At 40.8% G+C, this 17,520-nt stretch overlaps 1 protein-coding gene across 2 annotated transcripts in view; it reads right to left on the reverse strand.

The window, feature by feature from the left end:
• The window catches only part of LOC126161294 (filamin-A), a 917,852-nt gene that overhangs the window by 443,610 nt on the left and 456,722 nt on the right, over nucleotides 1–17,520 (reverse strand). For both annotated transcript variants that reach the window (XM_049917033.1, XM_049917034.1), the window contains exon 13: nucleotides 6,610–6,869. In XM_049917033.1, the coding sequence (XP_049772990.1) occupies nucleotides 6,610–6,869 (260 nt within the window). The remainder of the gene's footprint in view (nucleotides 1–6,609; nucleotides 6,870–17,520) is intronic.

Genomic DNA, 17,520 nt, shown 5'->3' on the forward strand with positions numbered 1-17,520 from the left:
AAAAACACTACAGACCCTACAAGGCATAAGAAACGGCAAGGCCCATCGTATCGACAACTTACACCCAGACTCCCTAACACACTGTAGACCTGAAACAAAAGAAGAGCTGACAAAATTTTACTCCCACACACTCCAGTCAAGAGTTTGGCCAAAAGAATTCAAGAGGGCATAGATCATTGCTATCCTCAAACCAGGAAATCCAGACAATAAACCAGAAAGCTATAGACCCTACACTCTCTTGTTGTTGTTGTTGTGGTCTTCAGTCCTGAGATTGGTTTGATGCAGCTCTCCACGCTACCATGCTACCCTATCCTGTGCAAGCTGCTTCATCTCCCAGTACTTACTGCAACCCACATCCTTCTGAATCTGCTTAGTGTATCTCTTGGTCTCCCTCTACAATTTTTACCCTCCACACTGTCCTCCAATGATAAATTTGTGATCCCTTGATGCCTCAGAACATGTCCTACTAACCGGTCCCTTCTTTTTGTCAAGTTGTGCCACATACTCCTCTTCTCCCCACATTCTATTCAATACTTCATCATTAGTTATGTGATCTACCCATCTAATCTTCAGAATTCTTCTGTAGCACCACATTTCGAAAGCTTCTATTCTCTTCTTGTCCAGACTATTTACCGTCCATGTTTCACTTCCATACATGGCTACACGCCATACAAATACTTTCAAAACGACTTCCTGACACTTAAATCTATACTCGATGTTAACAAATTTCTCTTCTTCAGAAACGCTTTCCTTGCCATTGCCAGTCTACATTTTATATCCTCTCTACTTCGACCATCATCAGTTATTATACTCCCCAGATAGCAAAACTTCTTTACTACTTTAAGTGTCTCATTTCCTAATCTAATTCCCTCAGCATCACCCGACTTAATTCAACTACATTCCATTATCCTCGTTTTACTTTTGTTGATGTTCATCTTATTTCCTCCTTTCAAGACACTGTCCATTCCATTCAACTGCTCTTCCAAGTCCTTTGCTGTCTCTGACAGAATTACAATGTCATCGGCGAACCTCAACGTTTTTATTTCTTCTCCATGGAGTTTAATTCCTACTCGGAATTTTTCTTTTGTTTCCTTTACTGCTTGCTCAATATACAGATTGAATAACATCAGGGACAGGCTACAACCCTGTCTCGCCATCTGGTTTCTGTACAAATTGTAAATAGCCTTTCGCTCCCTGTATTTTCCCCTGCCACTTTTAGAATTTGAAAGAGAATATTCCAGTCAATATTGTCAAAAGCTTTCTGTAAGTCTACAAATGCTAGAAATGTAGGTTTGCCTTTCCTTAATCTTTCTTCTAAGATAAGTCGTAAGGTCAGTTTTCTCACACGTGTTCCAATATTTCTACGGAATCCAAACTGATCTTCCCCGAGGTCAGCTTCTACTAGTTTTTCCATTCATCTGTAAAGAATTCACGTTAGTATTTTGCAGCTGTGACTTATTAAACTGATAGTTCGGTAATTTTCACATCTGTCAACACCTGCTTTCTTTGGGATTGGAATTATTATATTCTTCTTGAAGTCTGAGGGTATTTCGCCTGTCTCATATGTCTTGCTCACCAGATGGTAAGAGTTTTGTCAGGACTGGCTCTCTCAAGGCCGTCAGTAGTTCCAATGGAATGTTGTCTACTCCTGGGGCCTTGTTTCGACTCAGGTCTTTCAGTGCTCTGTCAAACTCTTCATGCAGCATCGTATCTCCCATTTCATCTTCATCTACATCCTCTTCCATTTCTATAATATTGTCCTCAAGTACATCGCCCTTGTATAGACCCTCTATATACTCCTTCCACCTTTCTGCTTTCCCTTCTTTGCTTAGAACTGGGTTTCCATCTTAGCTCTTGATATTCATACAAGTGGTTCTCTTTTCTCCAAAGGTCTCTTTAATTTTCCTGTAGGCAGTATCTATCTTACCCCTAGTGAGATAAGCCTCTACATCCTTACATTTCTCCTCTAGCCATCCCTGCTAAGCCATTTTGCACTTCCTATCGATCTCATTTTTGAGACGTCTGTATTCCTTTTTGCCTGCTTCATTTACTGCATTTTTATATTTTCTCCTTTCATCAATTAGGTTCAATATTTCTTCTGTTACCCAAGGAGTTCTACTAGCCCTCATCTTTTTACCTACTTGATCCTCTGCTACCTTCACTTATTCATCCCTCAAAGCTACCCATTCTTCTTCTACTATACTTCTTTCTCCCATTCCTGTTAATTGTTCCCATATGCTCTCCCTGAAACTCTGTACAACCTCTGGTTTTGTCAGTTTATCCAGGTCCTCTCTCCTTAAATTCCCACCTTTTTGCTGTTTCTTCAGTTTTAATCTACAGTTCATAACCAATAGATTGTGGTCAGAGTCCACATCTGCCCCTGGAAATGTCTTACAATTTAAAACCTGGTTCCTAAATCTCTGTCTTACCATTATATAATCTATCTGATACCTTCTAGTATCTCCAGGATTCTTCCATGTATATAACCTTCTTTCATGATTCTTGAACCAAGTGTTAGCTATGATTAATTTATGCTCTGTGCAAAATTCTACCAGGCGGCTTAATCTTTCGTTTCTTAGCCCAATCCATATTCTACATCTACATCTACATTTATACTCCGCAAGCCACCCAACGGTGTGTGGCGGAGGGCACTTTACGTGCCACTGTCATTATCTCCCTTTCCTGTTCCAGTTGCGTATGGTTCGCGGGAAGAACGACTGTCTGAAAGCCTCTGTGCAAGTATAGGTCGAACGAGTGTTTTGTAAGCCACCTCCTTTGTTGATGGACTACATTTTCTAAGGACTCTCCCAATGAATCTCAACCTGGTACCCGCCTTACCAACAATTAATTTTATATGATCATTCCACTTCAAATCGTTCCGCACGCATACTCCCAGATATTTTACAGAAGTAACTGCTACCAGTGTTTGTTCCGCTATCATATAATCATACAATAAAGGATCCTTCTTTCTATGTATTCGCAATACATTACATTTGTCTATGTTAAGGGTAAGTTGCCACTCCTTGCACCAAGTGCCTATCCGCTGCAGATCTTCCTGCATTTCGCTACAATTTTCTAATGCTGCAACTTCTCTGTATACTACAGCATCATCCCCGAAAAGCCACATGGAACTTCCGACACTATCTACTAGGTCATTTATATATATTGTGAAAAGCAATGGTCCCATAACACTCCCCTGTGGCACGCCAGAGGTTACTTTAACGTCTGTAGATGTCTCTCCATTGAGAACAACATGCTGTGTTCTGTTTGCTAAAAACTCTTCAATCCAGCCACACAGCTGGTCTGATATTCCGTAGGCTCTTACTTTGTTTATCAGGCGACAGTGCGGAACTGTATCGAACACCTTCCGGAAGTCAAGGAAAATGGCATCTACCTGGGAGCCTGTATCTAATATTTTCTGGGTCTCATGAACAAATAAAGCGAGTTGGGTTTCACACGATCGCTGTTTCCGGAATCCATGTTGATTCCTACATAGTAGATTCTGAGTTTCCAAAAACGACATGATACTCGAGCAAAAGACATGTTCTAAAATTCTACAACAGATCGACGTCAGAGAGATAGGTCTATAGTTTTGCGCATCTGCTCGACGACCCTTCTTGAAGACTGGGACTACCTGTGCTCTTTTCCAATCATTTGGAACCTTCTGTTCCTCTAGAGACTTGCGGTACACGGCTGTTAGAAGGGGGGCAAGTTCTTTCGCGTACTCTGTGTAGAATCGAATTGGTATCCCGTCAGGTCCAGTGGACTTTCCTCTGTTGAGTGATTCCAGTTGCTTTTCTATTCCTTGGACACTTATTTCAATGTCAGCCATTTTTTCGTTGGTGCGAGGATTTCCTTCTCTCCCTTTTCCTACTCTCGAATTCCAGTCACCCATGACTATTAAATTTTCGTCTCCCTTCACTACCTGAATAATTTCTTTTATCTCATCATACATTTCTTCAATTTTTTCATCATCTGCAGAGCTAGTTGGCATATAAACTTGTACTACTGTAGTAGGCGTGGGCTTCGTGTCTATCTTGGCCACAATAATGCGTTCACTATGCTGTTTGTAGTAGCTTACCCACACTCCTATTTTTTTATTCATTATTAAACCTACTCCTGCATTACCCCTGTTTGATTTTGTGTTTATAACCCTGTATTCATCTGACCAAAAGTCTTGTTCCTCCTGCCACCGAACTTCACTAATTCCCACTATATCTAACTTTAACCTATCCATTTCCCTTTTTAGATTTTCTAATCTACCTGCCCGGTTAAGGGATCTGACATTCCACGCTCCGATCTGTAGAACGCCAATTTTCTTTTTCCTGATAACGATGTCCTCTTGAGTAGTCCCCGCCAGGAGATCCGGATGGGGGACTATTTTACCTCCAGAATATTTTACCCAAGAGGACGCCATCATCATTTAATCATACAGTAAAGCTGCATGCCCTCAGGAAAAATTACGGCCGTAGTTTCCCCTTGCTTTCAGCCGTTCGCAGTACCAGCGCAACAAGGACGTTTTGGTTAATGTTGCAAGGCCAGGTCAGTCAATCATCCAGACTGTTGCCCCTGCAACCACTGAAAAGGCTGCTGCCCCTCTTCAGGAACCACATGTTTGTCTGGCCTCTCAACAGATACCCCTCCATTGTGGTTGCACCTACGGTACGGCCATCTGTATCGCTGAGGCACGCAAGCCTCCCCACCAACAGCAAGGTCCATGGTTCATGGGGAAGGAACACTCTCTTATGTGTAGCATATACACTGCTTGAGCATCTCATTTACAACAGATTAAATCCAATGATACTGGAATCTCTGTCTGTCAACCAAGCTGGCTTCAGAACCAATCGAAACTGTGAGGATCAATATTCATTGAATGGGGCTATGAACTAACACGGGGCTATGAACAACAGGCGGTTTTCGTTGATTTGACAGCAGCACATGACACCGTCTAGAGATAGGGTCTAACATATAAGTTCCTAAAAGCTACTAGATGTAAAATGATGACATCTCTTTTAGAGAACATGTTGTCGAATAGAGTCTTGCAAATCTCAATGGGTGGCTCTTTCAGCAAATCAAAATTCCTGAGTAATAGTATCCCCAAGGATCAGTGCTTGCACGTCTGCTGTTCAATCTCTATGTAGCTGACCTACCAACCACTTCATCCAGAAAATTTATTTACACAGATGACATCATTCTTGCATGCCAGCCTACTAATATGATTGCTCTTGAACAGACTCTCACCCAAGATCTGGAATTTATGACTGAATACTTCAGGAAATGGTGACTAATCCCAAGCGCACTTAAAATGGAGACCTCATGCTTCCATCTAAATAACAGGCTTGCTGGAACACCTCTACACTGTGCTTCCTTACAATTCCCATCCAAAATATCTGGGAGTAACATTGCAAAACACCTACCAAACCTGGCTGCAAAACTGAAATCCTGAAACAACATCTTCCACAAATTAGTGGGGGAACGACCTGGGGAACTGGTGCAGAGATACTCTGTACCACCGCTGTAAGCTCAGTCTACTCAACAGCTGAATACTGCGCATCAGTGTGGCTAAACAACCTGCACTTGGGAAAAGTAGATGTGATGCTAAATCATTGCTGCAGCTATTAAAACCACTCCGCTCTACTGTCTACCAGTCCTCAGTAACATTGAACTGCCTGATATATGACGATGCAACATACTCGTAAGAGAATTTAAAAAGATCTCCAGTAATACAGCCCTGCTAGTCCACCAGAACCTTACTGTATTTAGAAGACTCAAATCCAGAAACACCCCTGTGAAGCCTGCACAGCAACTTTTGAGCCAAAACTACAATGGCATTGAAATCTGGTGAACAGACTGGAGAAACAGCGCCAATCCAAGATGGCATACTTTATTTGAAACACCCAACCATCCAGCGGGCTTTCAGCTCCCAAGGAAAACCTGGGTAACACTGAACAGAGTACGGACAGGTCACCGCCGATGCGGATCCTTGATGTACAGATGGAACTTGAGACCTGACCCTGGGTGTGACTGTGGTGCCAAAGAACAAACCATCGATCACATCATCAGTGAGTGTCCACTGAGGGTGTTCACCGGCACTGATGATGACTTCCTGGAGGCAGCACGACAAGCTGTGGAGTGGCTGTAGAATCTAAGTGTGGAATTGTGATTGCTGAAAATACTGGAATCTGAACTTTATGCAGTCTTATTGTTTTGTAATATACTTATACATTTATTGTTATATGCCAATGTTCAATCTACATTATTTCATTATGTTTGTATCCTATATTTTAACAATATATATATTCTCTTTTATGCTGTTTAATGTAGTGTGTCATGCCATAAGCAAAATAAATATATAATTGTCCTGTTCCATAATAAATTTCATGGTGTTCATTAATATGCAAAACTGGCACACTTTCTGTCAGTTAAATATTTATCCAAACAACATTCATTGAATAAAAATCATAGTAATTGTCAACTTCGTCCAAGCACTTTTTGGCATAGGGGGTACCCCCCCCCCCCCCTCACACACACAGAGAGCGAGAGAGAGAGAGAGAGAGAGGACATGAATAATATATTAATCAATTACAATACTTACAAATATCTACTTACCTTATTGAAAGTGGGACTTGATGTAGTTCCCGGTTTATATATGGGACTGAATCCTGGTTTATTAAATGCAGTGGGACTGCTGTGGTTTGGACTGCTCTTTTCTCGGTCATGGTGCAAAGCCCCTCCAATAGGACTTGGAGAATTCTGTATTACTGGGCTGGGCCCTCTTCCGTTAGCTAGGCCTCGTGAGGGAGAACTTATACGTTCTTCAGAAATGTGTGTACGGTTCAGGCGATGATCAAGAGAACTGAAGCCGAGTTCTGTGTCCAAATAAAAAGTTAAATATTTCAAAATGTAGGTCAAACAATAATTTAAATTCCTGGATGGAACATACCAGAAAGCACACTCACAGTGATCATGCAAAACATGCATTTGGATGTGTGTGTGTGTGTGTGTGTGTGTGTGTGTGTGTGTGTGTGTGTGTGTGTATGTGTGTGTGTGTGTGTGTGTGTGTGTGTACTGTTGCTATAAAAAAGGGGAAGAACTCAAAAGGTAGTACGAATACTGTTTTATGTTACATGTACCTGTGAACCACACATTGGTTTGCTACAGGTGAGAGGCTGCCTTCCAATTATTTTACATATTTTTCGAAATGTATGTCATAATACAAAAATCAATACTATGATCAGTGGTACTTATAGACTGGCACTATAGTTAATAACATAAATGCTTGAATTTGACTTCTACAACACATTTCAACAAACTGATAAATTAAGAACAAAAGTCCTTTCAGAATGTAAATAATTTAGGACTAAACGAGACCACTCACCAAAAAGCAGAAACACTGAGTTGTTGATGGGCGTACACAAAAGACAGAAAACTTGCTAAAACACACACACACACAAAAACATGTGCATAAGTGCGCCTGTGTCCATACATGTTGCCTGCTGTCTATCTACCCAACAACATGAAGGGGCACAGGTGCACTTACACTCTCTCTCTCTCTCTCTCTCTCTCTCTCTCTGTGTGTGTGTGTGTGTATGTGTGTGTGTGTGTGTGTGTGTTGTTAATATCAATGAAAATAATCAATATTTGACAGTACAATGCAATTGGATAGATAAAACAGTTACTCACTAAGCCGTGGCAGGACAACACACATAAAAAAGGTATTACCAATGCAAGTTTTCAGATACAGTGGCTCCTTCTTCTAGCAGAAAGGAAGAGGGGTGAAGGAAAAGGACTGGTGAGGGTTAGGAAATGGAGTACAGTTCAGAAAAGTCATCTGGAGCCCTGGGTCAGGGTAGACTTACAGGACAAGTTGAGAAGGAAAGGCTGACTGTGGGAGACTGCACTGGATGAGATTGGAAAACATGAGTGCTAAAAGGAGAAAGATAAGGTATTATGCAAGACAGAGATTACTGCTAAGACATCATGCATGAGTTAAGTGCAAAAAAACTAATACAGAGGGGTGGTTGATGTTGAAAAATAGACAACTCAGGAAATGAAAGATGCAGAACACCAAAATAGAGTGAAGAAAGGAATAGTTACTGCACAAAAATGATGAGAAAAAAGAAATTAACATAAATTAAAGCCAGGTGGATGGTGGTTGTAGTGCCAGTTCCCACCTGCGGAATTCTGGGAAAGTGGTGTCTGGGGGAAGAATCCGTATGGCACACGCGGTGAAACAGGTACCGAGATCATGACTCTCATGTTGTAGTGCATGCTCTGCAAAAGGATATTGTGTGTAGTCAGGATACACTCTCTACCTATGCCCATTCATCCTAACTAATAACTTGGTGGTAGTCATGCTGACATAAAGGTAAAAGACCAAACAGTACTTACATTACAACTGGTATATGACATGTGTCATTTCACAGGTGGCTCTGCATTTGATAGTATATGTTTTGCCACTTACAGGACTGGAATAGGTGATGGTAGGAGGGGGCGTAGGGCAAGTCTTGCAGCAGAGATGGTGATACAGCTAGGAGCCATAGGGTAGATAGATGGGTACAAAAGCAACGTAGGGTCTGCAAAGGATATTGCAGAGATTGGGAGGGCAACAAAAAGCTATTCTGGATGTGGTGCACAAAATCTGAAAGAATGGACCTCATTTTAGGCATGATTTTAGGAGGTCATGGACTTTTCAAAGTTGCTGATTAGTACATTCAGTAGAAGGATACTACTGAGTGACCAGGAGTGCACTCGTAAGTGATGTTTTGGAGTGATCAGCAGTATCAGGATTGGATGTGATGGCCAGGGAAATCTGCTTTTGAACTAGGCTGGTGGGTTAGTTACATCCAGTAAGACTGAAGTGAGAATGGTGGTGTATTGCTGTGAACAGTCTGTATCCAAGCAAATATGTTTGCTTCAGATGCCAAAGAGGTATTGGAGGGAACATTTGACATGGAAAGGATGGTAATTGTCAAAATGAAACTACTGTTGTTTGTTAGCAGATTTCATGTGAACAGAAGCTTGTACCTGGCCTTCAGTGAGGATGAGATCAACATCAAGTCTATCCTTAATTTATGTTAGTTTCTTTGGTCTCAGCATTTCTGCACAGTAACTGTTTCTTTCTTCATTCCATTTCAGTTTTCTACATCTTTCATTTTCTGTCCTGTCTTTTTTCGCCATCCCCTCCCATCTGTATCTCACACAATGCTCTTAGCTTTTTGCTCTTATTAACTCATGCACAATGTTTTAGCAGTAATCTCTCTCTTGCATATTACCCTATCTTCCATCTTTCAACTCACAGGTTTTCAAATCTCATCTGGAGCAGTCCCCAGCAATCAGTGTTTCCTTCTCATATCGTTTGGTAAATCTCCCCTGAGCCACAGTTCTGGGTGACGTTTCTGGACTCTATCCCATTTCCTAACCCTCAACAGTACTTTTCCTTCATCCCTCTTCATTCCCTTTCAAGCATTCTGCCAGAACAAGAAACCACTGACTCCAAAAGCTTGCCTACATAATACTTTTTTTATGTGTGTTCTCCTGCCACTGCTTGCTGGTAGATTTTTTATTTATCCAATTACATTAGGTTTTTATGTTTAGTTCGTTATTTCATTTCACCTCTTTATGAAGCTCCAAACGATAAGTGCGTGGATGTAGGGTGCTATATGCATACTAGAACCTCTGACAGTTGATCTATCACATGGTTGAAAATGAATCATTTTATTACACAGAGTGAATTTACAGCACTTAAGCATAGTTATAATGTCAAGAATACAAGACTGCACTTTAAGTCTCTTTCAAAGATCCTCTCCTTGGAACATCACACAGGTTTTGACCTCTCGAAGTTCTCTTATGTTCCAACAAGTGAATATCCAACCTTTTGTTTTGAATTCTTGTATTTATCATTCAAAATCACAACAATTTTTTAATACAAACAGTATTCACATTTTAAAAAAAAGGAAAACACATGTATGCCATTCACAATATTGCATTTCAAAATAAAACCAAATTCTGGATAGCTGAATGGAGCATGCTATGTCAAACATTCAATTTAAACATAGAGTATAATACAGAAGAGAAGTTTCCCTTACATTCACACCACATTCAGAAGCAGCAATTTACTCAGTGTCATCAAACCAAAACATAAGCTAATCTTGACTTCACATAGTATGTACAGTTCGCTTACTACATGGAGATGAACTTAACTTACTTCAAAACGTTTAGTTGGTCGCTGCATCAGCATGTGGATTTAAGGTCTAGAATGCATTGTTTCTTTGGTTTGAGAGCAATGGAATTCAGAATACTGTATGATGCAACCACAACAGATGCCAAAAATTGTCTGAGTGACAAATTTTGGTTATGCATTTATAAGAAAAACAGTTTAATTCCCAATGTAGGAAAAGACAGATTGTTACTTACTGTAAAGAAGACAATTAAGTTGCAGACAGGCACAATTAAATGAACCTTACATAAAGCTTTAAGCAACAGCTTTCATCTGCAAAAGAGAAATCTCACCATTCATACACACAAGCAAGCACATCTACTGCACACATCTCAGGTCAGAATGCAAAGATTATGTGCGATGCAAGAAGCAATCTGGACGGGGACTGGGAAGGGGAAGGGATAGTGGGGAGAGAGACGAATGCTGTCTGGTGGAGAATGTCAACAAGCACAGTGTGAGACTGTAGTGCCCCCAGAATTTTACGAAAGTCTGGAGTCATTTGTGTTCCAGCCTCTTCGAACACACGTTATTTTGTAGTGAGTTGTAGCATAAACAGATACACACTGCCGCAGAACGTTGCTTGTGCAGGCTAACCGAGAAAGAAAAGCAAAACCAGGCCAACAAGTGACGCGCTTGGTTGTAGCAAAGAAAAAAGAAAAACTTCCGGCCCAGAATTCCATGGACGAATTTCATGCACGAAAAAACATTGGTGATTGTCGTGTGTTGGGGAGAAACAACAGAAGAAAAAAAAAGATTATTATTAATAGTGACTTGGTCTCGAGCAGACGGACATGTATATTAGTGTTGTATCATTGAGAAAAAATGTTATTTAATTTGCTGGAATTCAGTCATGCGGGAATGCCCTAAGAAAATGTGTGCTTACTGTTTAATGTGGCAGTGAAATGGTGTATTGAATTTTGAATATAGAATATGTTAACAGCAACTGAATTTTGAGAGAGTCTTTATTTGGACTAGATAATAGGATTTTGGAATAGTAGATGAATTTTCACCTTCTTCAAAATACAGAATTTTCGGAGAAGAGTTTGATGCAAGCAAAAGATTCCGGAGCTGCAGGGAAGCTGAGCCTGTATCCGGCATTTAGATACGTTCACACGGACAGTCCAAGGAGCGCGGCTCTAAGTTTTAAAGAAAATACATCGGGGCACCGCATAACGTGGTGACCGGTAAAGAAAGGACCTGTGAAGAAGGTGGAAGATAAACGAAATCAAGTTGAAAAGATTGACGAGTGTTGCCATAGCGACGAGTAACAGCAAACAAGATTCAAAGATATTTATCGAAAATTGTCCTGTTGGTTAGTGGTGATAGAAGCAAGGAAATCAAGTAGAACGAACACCACAGTCAATCCATTAATTCACAAATGCTGCCGTCGCCGTTCACAAACGCCGACACCGCCGTCTACAATGCTGACACCGTCTTCTAGAATGCTGACGCCACTGTCTACAACGCCAACACCACTGTCTACAGCTCTGATGCTGCCGTCTACAAACGCCGCCGCCGCCATCTACACCAACACCAACACCGCCGGTAGCAGATCGTCAAGTCACACCGGGTGAGCGAACTTTGACTTTTGTTCAATTGTGCCGTCTAAGACTTGTGAGTAGGGGGTACTATGAATGTCGACTCGACTTAAGGCTAAGAAGAATAAGATGGAAGGGGATAATCAACAATCTGAAGAGCATGTTGGAACAATGCGGATAGGAAACTGAGGACCTAATATGGGTGAATTAATGAAGTTTATCAAAACTCAGTTTGAGTCACAGAACACAAGACAAGATGAACTGAAGGCAGAATTAAATTCTAAACTAGATTTACAGAACTCAGAATTAAAGTCTAAATTAGATTTACAAAACACTCAAATGCAACACCTCAAGTTAGACTTGAAAAAAAGAATTGTCTGACTCTCTAAGTGAAAGAGTAAATATTTTGTTTAAAGGCTTAGAGGAGAGACAGGAGAAATTATTTATGGGAAATAGCCCATAGATTAGAGTATGATGTCGACTGTAAATGTAGTAGCCTAGAAACCAGAGTCAACGAAAATTTTGATTCCTTGAAAGATGTCTCCAAGGTCACATTTTAAGTGGTTAAACAGGAATTAAGTAACATTAAAACAAATGTACATAAACAAGATAAATAACTCCCATTACTTCAGGTGCAAATTTCAGGAATTAGCCCACATTTAGAAACTGTAGAACAAAATCTCAAAGAAAAGTTAACTACAACTGAGTTGATCAATCTAACCGATATAGAGGAACAGGTGGATGAGCTAATAGAACGAAAAGTGGAAGAAAAATTAAGCGTTTACATTCCTTCACCTATAATGACCTCCGAATTAGATCATACTAAAAAAGACTTAGATAACCTAAGAATGGAATTCAAAATTATTCAGGAGAAACTTGAAAAGAGTACAGTGTCTCAAAATCTTGTTCTAAATAAAGAAATAATTAACGATTTGCAATGGGGATCAAATTCATGCTTTTCCCGACAGTTCCCTAGGTTTAAACCAGATGGGGAGGTACACCCCACCCATTTCTTAATACAATTTAATCAGGCCATGCCTAAAAGTTGGGAGGAGGCTAAGAAAATAGAATTTGCGATAGGTTATTTGGAGGGTGAAGCTTCAGAATGGGGCATGGTAAACATAGAGAACTTCACGTCCTGAGAAGACTTTCAAAGAAAATTTAAAGAAAAATATTGGTCTTCCAGTGCACAAGAGAAGTTAATTTCAGATTTATGGGACCGAAATACTACAGCAACGCCTGGTGTTCGATGCATAAGTATTTCGACCGGCACTTGAAGAGGGCCAAGTATTTAGACAAACCAATGGAGGAGGAAGGTTTAGTAAGAATTTTAATAAGACGTTTACCTACTTATGCACAGAAAGATATCTTATGTAGTGGGGGAGCTGCTATCTTTTGTAGACACATTAGATGCCATTAATAAGGATAGAAATGAGAAATTACATGCACAAGAAAATCAGAATTTTAGGAGGGGTAACATTAATAATAATAATAATAACCTTGAAGAATAATAAATAAATAAATAATAACCTTGAAGAAAATGGTCTATTGACACACAGTCAACATGGGTTTAGAAAACATCGTTCTTGTGAAACACAACTACCTCTTCATTCGCATGAAGTATTGAGTGCTACTGACAAGCACTTTGTAGTGAAATTGCATGCTTGTGGAATATCATCTCAGTTATGTGACTGTATTTGTGATTTCCTGTCAGAGAGGTTGCAGTTCATAGTAATTGATGGAAAATCATCAAGTAAAACAGAAGTGATTTCTGGGGTTCCCCAAGATAGTGTTATGGGCCCTTTACTATTCCTTATCTATATAAATGATTTTGGAGACAATCTGAGCAGCCGTCTTCAGTTGTTTGCAGATGGCACTGTCATTTATCGACTAATAAAGTCATCAGAAGATCAAAACAAACTGCAAAATGATTTAGAAAAGATATCTGAATGGTACAAAACGTGGCAGTTAACCCTAAATAACGAAAAGTGTGAGGTCATCCACATGAGTGCTAAAAGGAACTTGTTAAAGTTCAGTTACACAATAAATCAGTCTAATCTAAAAGCCATAAATTCAACTAAATACCTAGGAATTACAACTACGAACAACTTAAATTCAAAGGAATACATAGAAAATGTTGTGGGGAAGGCTAACCAAAGACTGTGATTTATTGGCAGGACACTTAGAAAATGTAACAGACCTATTAAGGAGACTGCCTACACTACACTTGTCCATCCTCCTTTAGAATACTGCTGCATGGTGTGGGATCCTTACCAGGCTGGGCAAGATATAACTGATGGAGTACATCGAAAACGTTCAAAGAAGGGCAGCACGTTTTGTATTATTTTGAAATATGGGAGAGAGTGTCACTGAAATTATACAGAATTTGGGCTGGGCATCATTAAAAGAAAGGTGTTTTTTATTGCGACGGAATCTTCTCACAAAATTCCATTCACTGACTTTCTCCTCTGAATGTGAAAGTATTTTGTTGACACTGACATAGGGAGAACTATCACCATGATAAAATTAGGGAAATCAGAGATTGCACAGAAAGATATAGGTGTTCGTTCTTCCTGCACGCTATATGAGTTTGGAATAATAGAGAATTGTGAAGGTAGTTCAATGAACTGTCTACCAGGCACTTAGATGTGATCTGCAGAGTATGCATGTAGATGTAGGTGTAGATGTAGTTGTAGATATAGGAACACAACTCACACACATGACTGCAGTCTCAGGCAACTAAAACCCCACTGCAGTGCCTGAGACTGGTGAGTAGCAACTTTCATGATATTTATTGCCCATTCATTACAATTCTGTAACAATATGCTTGAAATATATTCAGCAGTGTGTGTTCCTAACAATTCACAGGTCCTAATAGTAACCATTTCCATTTTGTTGTAGTTGTTGTGGTCTTCAGTTCTGAGACTGGTTTGATGCAGCTCTCCATGCTATTCTATCCTGTGCAAGCTTCTTCATCTCCCAGTACTTACTGCAACCTACATCCTTCTGAATCTGCTAAGTGTATTCATCTCTTGGTCTCCCCCTACGATTTTTACCCTCCACGCTGCCCTCCAATGCTAAATTTGTGATATCCTGATGCCTCATAAGATGTCCTACCAACCGGTCTCTTCTTCTTGTCAAGTTGTGCCACAAACTCCTCTTCTCCCCAATTCTATTCAATACCTCCTCATTAGTTATGTGACCTACCCATCTAATCTTCAGCATTCTTCTGTAGCACCACATTTCAAAAGCTTCTATTCTCTTCTTGTCCAAACTATTTACCGCCCATGTTTCACTTCCATACATGGCTACACTCCATACTATTTCCATTTTATCATCATCAAAATAATAAACAATAATTCCCAATTAACCAACGCACTGCACTGTGTCTGTGCAAATATCTGCCACGAGTGTTAAATTGTCCATGTTCTGAATTTTATTTCTGAAGTAGTCCTCAGTAGAGACAAATGTCAATTTAAGTTAGCATATGTACACAACAGTAGCAGATATGTAAATTATTAGAGTGACAGCTATCTCTGACAGGTAGAATGGCCACGAGAGTGTACTAGTTTTGTTGTACATAAGAGGCATCAACAGTGTCAAATTTTGCGAAATCACTTTGAAGAACACAGGAATGCTGCATACTCAAGTGAGATAGTGCTGTCAGCACCTGACAGAGTTTGAAAGAGACTCACTGTGGGTCTTCATTTGGTAGCCAGCTGGTAGAGTCCTGCAATATCCCCATTTGTGGAGTATTCAGATGTGACAGTGGTCTGAAGTCAGGCTGTGTGGTAATCTGACGGTAGGCATACTCGTCATCAAGATTCAAGTCGACCGTGTCTAATCACCATGAGGGCCACTTGTGTCAGGCACATCGTAACCCTTTTAAATCTGTGGCTGCCACCTAAAAACAAGTAACTGACTTCCTGCAGAATACTGTATAACCTCCCACCGTTGCTCTAAGACTAGCACCAATTGCACTCCGTAATTATAAATTATCATTTCAGTTATTCAAGCGTTTTCAAAGCTAAGATCACAGGTGAACAAAGGTTTTCTCAAATACAAAAAATATCTGCTCAAATAAACAAAAGACTTTGTAGCTGTCATTATACACTGCTTGATTCTGGTTTCCATTTCAGTGAATCAGTGAACTAAAAAAATACATTTAGGATCAAAATATTTACAAAATTTTGTGGAAATGTATTGAATCATATGTTTTCGTTCTATTCTGTTCTTATATACAAACTATATGTAAACTGAATGAGTTATAAAATCTGCCAAACATACATTAACGAGTTGTTTTGTGAGAATGATAATGTTTCGATACATTGTTAAATATTTGTATGAAACAGAATATAAAATGCACTCTCCAATTTATTAACTCCTGAATCTTCACCTTTTTGTTTCGAGAAGTGGTAGCGTATGGACATATGCTCTGGTCTGTCGTGTCAGTATTGTTAAAAATGTGTATGTCGACCGTTCATTAAAAATGTTATAAAAAGGTATTGGAAAATCAATATTTATTCACAGAGTTAAGAGTTTGACTCCTGTCTGTTCATCATTTCACTCACCACAGAAAGGTTCAGGGCAGACGAGAAGATTTTATGCGGTATCCGGAGGAGCATTGTTATAACTTCAAGTTGAACAAATATACTTCAAGGAAGACGCAGTACATGAAAGACACAGATCAAGTAAAACAGAGTAAGAAGTGTGTACACTTTGACAGTCAAATCATAACTGAGTCCAAGTCTAGCGGCCGCTGGCTGGCTGGCCGCTTAGGTGGCGCTGCTGCTGCATGGCTGGCAGACAGCACCGCATGTAGAGGACGTGCGTAACTGTGCGGCGGCACTTTGAAAGATCGGCGAGTCACAACACTTTTCCCCCCTTTGAAGTTTTTGCACAGGTCTTGATGGAGGTGGCCTGTAGATTGCTAATGTCCATAGGTGTTGTTTCACTGGCCGTAAATTCTCAAGGAGGAGGCTTCCCGTACAGACGGAAGTGTCCCCGATGAAAACGGGTCGAGTTGACAGGAGACGTCGGGGTCGAATCTGCTGGGGCCCCGTGCCCCAATATGCCTGTTGCGACAAGTCCAGTTGTTATAACAGGAGACATGGGTGATGTGCTCGCGTCCGTAGCAGAAGGGGGCGAGTAGAGTTGCTTCGACAGAAGGTGGTCATCTGGTTCCTGCATGGGCATGTCTCCTGGTGGCGTCAGTTCTTGTGCTGGCACCGATATGATGGTGAGAGGACTGCGTTGTGAGTAATGAGAGATTCCAGTATCCCGAGCGTCAGGTAGAGCCGAAGGTGGTGTAGCGGCATCTGGAGCAGGCGTTGCCAGCACACGAGGCTGAAGCTGGTCCGCACTGCAACACCCGTGTCCGTCTGTATTTCATACAGGCGTCGGCCACGGTGTCGTAAGATGCGGCCAGGACTCCATTTTGGCCGCCTGCCATATCCCTGTACCCATACAAGGTCATCGGAGGTGGACCGGCCAAGCGAAGGCACCTGCGGCCGTAAGGTGGAAGGTCGCAGAAGATGAAGTAGCGTGCAGGGCTGTCGGCCATGTAAGAGCTCAGCCAGGCTGTGGTTGCCCATGGGGGTGAAATGAAAGAAGCAAGAAATTGGAGAAGCGGATCATCAGCAGCAGAAGAAGTCAGGAGTTTCCTCATCTGAGCCTTAAATGTGCGGACCAGTCGTTCAGCCTCACAGTTTGACTGTGGATGGAACGGAGGGGCCGTGACATGCACGACACCATGACGGGCAC

Source organism: Schistocerca cancellata, chromosome 2, assembly GCF_023864275.1.
Source record: "Schistocerca cancellata isolate TAMUIC-IGC-003103 chromosome 2, iqSchCanc2.1, whole genome shotgun sequence".
Lineage (NCBI taxonomy): Eukaryota > Metazoa > Arthropoda > Insecta > Orthoptera > Acrididae > Schistocerca > Schistocerca cancellata.